At 50.0% G+C, this 5,619-nt stretch overlaps 1 protein-coding gene across 1 annotated transcript in view; it reads right to left on the bottom strand.

Moving 5' to 3' along the window:
• Positions 1–5,619, bottom strand: part of UNC45B (unc-45 homolog B (C. elegans)) — a 32,900-nt gene that overhangs the window by 12,907 nt on the left and 14,374 nt on the right. The window contains exons 9-10 of the mRNA XM_010861501.1: positions 3,731–3,902; positions 499–799 (exon numbers count right to left, since the gene is read on the bottom strand). Of these exons, the coding sequence (XP_010859803.1) occupies positions 499–799; positions 3,731–3,902 (473 nt within the window). The remainder of the gene's footprint in view (positions 1–498; positions 800–3,730; positions 3,903–5,619) is intronic.

The following is a 5,619-nucleotide window of genomic DNA, read 5'->3' as shown; positions in this document are numbered from 1 at the left end:
CAATGACTCAAATCTTCACTGTAATTGTTGACAAGAAAAAGGTCAATGAAAGTGATTTTTATACAATGAAAATGGTAAAAAATGCAATAGGTTTAACTGTGCTATGTAGAAACCAAGTAAGGAAACTAACTGAGTTTTTGGAGTCTGCACTGAAAGTACTTGCTGGACAAAGGCTCATCAGCGTTTGAGTCATTCAAAGGCGTCGAGCAGGGACTTGTTGGATTCAATGGTTAAGACTCTGCTCCCAATGCAGAGGGCATTTGATCCTTTTTGGGGAACTAAGATCCTGCAAACCCCATGGTTAAAAAAAAAATTAAGGAGACAGTCATTATGTAGCATGGTCTCCCATCCTGAATCCACATTCTCACAGTCTTCTGCTTATCACCCTGCTCTGCAGAGGCCTGTGGGTGGCTTGGTTTCCTCAAAGACAGGGGCCACATCCCATTCATTCTGGCATCCCTGGTACCTGGTGGAGTGTCTGGTACCCAGCCCACTCACCACCAGTGCGCGGATCTTGATCTTCTCGTTTTTGGTGGTCTTGTAGATCTCTTTGAGCAGTGACACACCGTTGGTGATGATGAAGGTGGCACGGCTGAGCTTGGTGGAGGCGTGGATGAGGGCCTCCACGGCCACCAGCTGGTCCGTCTCACGCTCTGAGCCACACAGAGCCACCATCATCTCCATCACACCTTTCAGTCCCAGCAGCTGATTGCCCAGGTCAAAGGGGCCCTGCAGGATCCCCGACACCGTCTGGATGGCAATCACATTCTTGTCCATGTCCTGGGGGTCAAACGTGCCCCTAAAACAGAAGGCCAGTGTGGTCAGAGGAGTGGGAGATTTGGGGGCAGACAGATTTGGTTGTGCATCCTAAATCCACAACCCATATGCTGTGTGGCCTAAGGCAAGTCACTGAACCTCTCTGAGCCTCAGCTTTTGATCTTGAAACTGAGGATAACACTACTGCTTCTCAGAGTTACGATGAGGATAGATGACATAATGGATGTGCCAGGCGTTGTGTTCCTCCAGAATCCCACCCAGATGAGGACTGACACTCAGGACATTTGTTAGGGTGAGATCTCGGGATCAACACCTGTTGGGAAAGGGAAGAAATCAGGACTGGATGGAAGGAGGTGCTGGACTGCGATGCAGTCATGACAAAGCCTCAGCTTGCAAAGAGTTCCAGAGCTGAGAAACCATTCAAAGTTGTTCCAAGTTGGAGTGAGGGACGAACCACTGGATGCTGGCTGCCCTGGGAAGGTGAATAGCTATCCTTAGCTGAACCAAGTCCCCAAAGAGAGGTGACAGGTGAGAGCTGTCAGCCAACAGGCTTCCCGGAAGCCGGGATGTCTGCTGGGACAGGACAGCAGCCACCACAGCACAACAGGGCTACCACGGTGCCCGGCACACCACCTGCCTCCCCGATGCGGCTGAATCATGATGCCACCTGGCCCAGTTGCTCCCCTGTCTGGTCCTAGTCTTTCCCCCGTTGAGTTAGGGAGATGGGTTGGACTAGAAGGGCTGGAAGGTTCTGTCTTGCTTTCAAAATCCACTATCATCTACTCTACAGGAAGATCTCTGTCTGGGGACACCCGATCCTTCCGAGATCCGCCCAGGTTTGTTCGTTGTGGGGGATCAGGGCAGACGTGCACAGTGTAAAAGCGGAGGGATATAAGCGAAAGGAGAACATGGCGCAAGAGTCAGACACCTGAGCTCCGGTCCCACTTCTGCCTCTGGCTGGGTGAGTGGGTGAGTCCATCTGGGGGAGAGGGGCTGGCTTTGGGAGCTCCGAGAGCCCATGCAGCCCAGACAATCCGTGCCCTGTGCTTCATCTTCCTGCTCGGTGCTGGGGAACCCAGAGCCTTTCCTGATTGTGGCTCCTGTGCCACAACTAGAGCTGGTACTCTAGAGCCTGAGAGCCGCAACTACTGAAGCCCGTGCGCCTAGAGCCTGTGCCCTGCAACGAGAAGCCCAGGCATCACAGCTAGAGAGTAGCCCTCACCTGCCGGAACTAGAGAAAGCCCGCACGCAGCACCGAAGACCCAGCGAAGCTATAAACAAATTATTTAAAAAAAATAATAATGAGTTGAGGTCTGCCCTTTAAACCAATGCCAGCTGGTATCTGAACCTCCACCCAGTCCCTGGCCCCTGACAAAGCAGCCCCTGGGGGTGGGAGGTGGCAGCCTCAGGCTCCACTTGTTGAAGGTGGTGACCCCCGACTCAGTGCCAGGTGACCACAGAGGCAGCATTCACAGGCAAACCTCTATCCAAACTTAACTGGCTGGGAGATAGTTACTGGAACTCAGTTGGGGCCTTCATGAAAAACAAGTTACTTACAAACCCTGAAGCTGAGGTAGAGAAAGACCACTGCAAACCCCTGAGGAGCCTTAAAAGTGACTCAAAGTCGGATCAGGGGAAACTATGGGGCTGAGCCAACTTCGCTGGGACCCGAATCCAGGAAGCTGAGAACGTTTTTTACATTTTAAAGTAGTTTTATTATTTCTTTTCATTGTGTTAGAGACCTACATGTTTCATAAAACCTAAACGTACTCTCTGGCCCTTTACAGGAAGTCTGTCAACCCCTGGGATAGAGAAAGGAAAGCAGAGTGAAGGGAGAGTTTCCACCCTCCCAAGACTCCCCTAGTGCTTTTAAAACATGCAGCTTCCTGAGCCACAACCCAGACTACTGAGTCCCAGAAATCTGAACAATTCCCAAGTTTGAGGATTATTGGAGTAAAGGAAAAGAAAAGCCAGCTACCATGAGCAGAGATCCAAACGGGGAGGAACCGTAGCTTCCAACTAAGAGCATGCACCAACATGCCAGCCACACGGGCACAGCGTCTTGGAAAGTATTCCAGCCCCGGTCCAGCCTTCGGATGACAGTAGCCCAGGACAACGTGTGGCTAATTTGTAAGCCCCAAAGCCAGAACCTCCCAGCCGAACCTCTGCCAAATTGCTGTCCTATTGTGAGATAATAAATGATACTTCTTGTTTTTAAGCTGCTAAATTTGACTAATACAGAGCCCGACTGAAATGGAGCAGGACCCTATGTCCTTCCCCACCATGTCTTCAACCTGCCTTTGGTCTGTGGAAAAACTTCAGCTGAACAACAAATTTGATCGGAGAAGTGGGAAAATGCAGACACAAAGGAAAACGGTCAAATGAAACCAAATAATAATAGTTTAGTCATTAAGCTAAGTCAAGGGTTTAGTTTCTCCTTTAGTTTCTCAAGGGTCACAGATAATATTTTCTGAGCCATATCCTGTGAGCTGTCTTAAAGATACTGAAACCCTCGCCAGGTGGAAATAGTCAATTACATGATAACTGGAGTGTGGCCGTGATAAATGCTGCCACAGTTCTGAGAACTGGCCTCAGAGAAATGGGAACAAACTGACCCTAAAGACTAACTGGACTGAAAACAAGCAAGATGATGCTGGTCAGACCACTGATGACCAATTTCAAGGTGACTGCCAGCGCTGACGGTGCCGTTTCTGTGTGTAGAACCCCTCCCTCCATCTATAAAAATTCTTGCCCACTGATTGTCAGCAGGGTGGTGGTGGGGCTGGAGGGGAGGTCAGTCTTTGGACAGGAGCCCACCCTCCCCTCCACCCCCGGGTTGCCGGCCTCTGAAACAAAGCAAGCTTTCCTTCCCACCAGCCTTGCCTCTTTATTGGCTTTCGAGGGGCCAGCAGGCAGACCCCCGCTCGGTTACACGACGCTCCGGGAAACTCACGTGATGTGCTCCTCGCAGATCTTGCGGAAGTGGTCGCGCTCGGGGTCACAGCGCAGGTCGTCGTAGAGCTTGTTGATGAGGATTGAGGCCAGCATGCGGGTGTTGTCGGTCAAGGGCAGGCAGGACGGCAGATCTGGGACCTGCCCCACCACCTTCAGGATCTTCCTTAGGCCTGCAGGACAGACGGCAGCAAGCGTAAGATGCCAGCCAGGCCCCGTCCTCACAAACGCCCCTCCTCGCCCAGCTCTCTGCAGCCCGCCTTCAGGCAGCACGCGGCTCATCCAGCGCAAAGGGCACTGGGATGCAGCCTAGAGACGCAGGCTCCACACCCACCTCTGCCCCTACCTGAGCCATTCGCCTCCCGTCAAGGGCCTCATTTTCACATTTACACAGTCAAGACTAGTTGAGCTCAGAGGACTCTACATGGCATCACCGACTCAATGGACATGAGTTTGAGTAGGCTCCGGGAGGTGGTGATGGACAGGGAGGCCTGGCGTGCTGCAATCCATGGGGTCGCAAAGAGTTTGACAGGACTGAGCAACTGAACTGACTGACCAGTGCTAACGTTCTGTGGGTTGATGTATAATCTTCCTCAAATACTGTTTTATATTCTCTTTTCCCCATGCTTCAGTTTCTTTTTTTGTAAAATGGGAACGATACTACCTACCTCATAGAGTTTGAGGATTCACCAAGATAATGTACGGAAACATTGGCCTAGTGCTAATCTAGACACATCATGACACTAAATATTTATTAATTATTTAGCAAATAGGATATTTACCATTATGATTATTATCCCTTCTCCTGTTGAAGAATCTTCAAAGGCTTCCTATTACCCCCCAGGCTAATTCAGCCATTACATATTTGTCGAATAAAAGAATGAATGAGTAAATGGGGTGCTAGCTACCAAAATAAAGGACGACCCTGATGTCAAAAAGCTCAGACTACAATAGAGAAGACAGATGTATAAAGATTACAATAAGGTTATCTTACTGTGTGCCAGGAGCTTTCTACATGCTATCTCATTTAATCCTAACATTGACCCTACTGGTGAGTAGAAATTAATATTGCCATTTTTCAGAGCAGAAAACCAAGACATGGAGAAGTTAAGTAACTTGCTCAAGACCACAAGGCTGGCAAGTGACATAGCAGGGACCCTCTCTGATTTCAAAGACCACGATGTTAACTGTGAGGCTCCACTGCCTCAGGGACGATAGCTTGATTTCAGAGCCAGGTTGCAGTGGAGGCTAGGAGCTGATCAGACCTAGGGTGGCACAGGTTAAGGGCGGCGGGGGTGGGGGGCATTCTAGGTAAACACTGGGAGGCATGATACTCTGGATCAGGGGCAGTGGCATTAAAAGTGCCTGGCAGTAAATTTTGTGCTGTGTATTTTAGCACACAAACACAAAAGCACTGGCAAGACTGAAGAGTCATTGGAAGGGGCCTGAGGAACCAACCCCACCTCCCAGCCTGGCTCTCCAAAGTCTTCATGAAATGCAACTGCTCCACGTCCCCAGCCTCATCCCCTAGCTTTCCCTTCAGTCTGCCCTCATCCTGAGCATCTCATTTCTCTTCTGCTAGAACACCCTGGACCTCCCCTTTGTCCGTGTCTGCCCCTCCCTGAACCCAGAAACTCACTTCAGTCTTGACATCCTGGTCACTCCCCTACCCAAGTCCTCCAGCCCAGTTTTCACAACAAAGAACTCCCACATTGCAGCTTGTAACCAGATACCTAGATACTTTAAGTCTACACTATTTTTTACCTAAATGCTATTTATTTCAGTGCCTAGAATAACAGATACTGCTCCTCACCCACTCTATCCCATAAACCGTGTTGTTGGGCCTAGATTCTAGTGCAGAGAGAAGTACATTGTCAATGCCCAGCCTTT

This window comes from Bison bison, unplaced genomic scaffold (assembly GCF_000754665.1).
Source record: "Bison bison bison isolate TAMUID 2011002044 unplaced genomic scaffold, Bison_UMD1.0 scf7180017864472, whole genome shotgun sequence".
NCBI lineage: Eukaryota > Metazoa > Chordata > Mammalia > Artiodactyla > Bovidae > Bison > Bison bison.
Note: the sequence above shows the minus strand (reverse complement) of the source record. Positions and strands in the feature narration are given on the sequence as shown.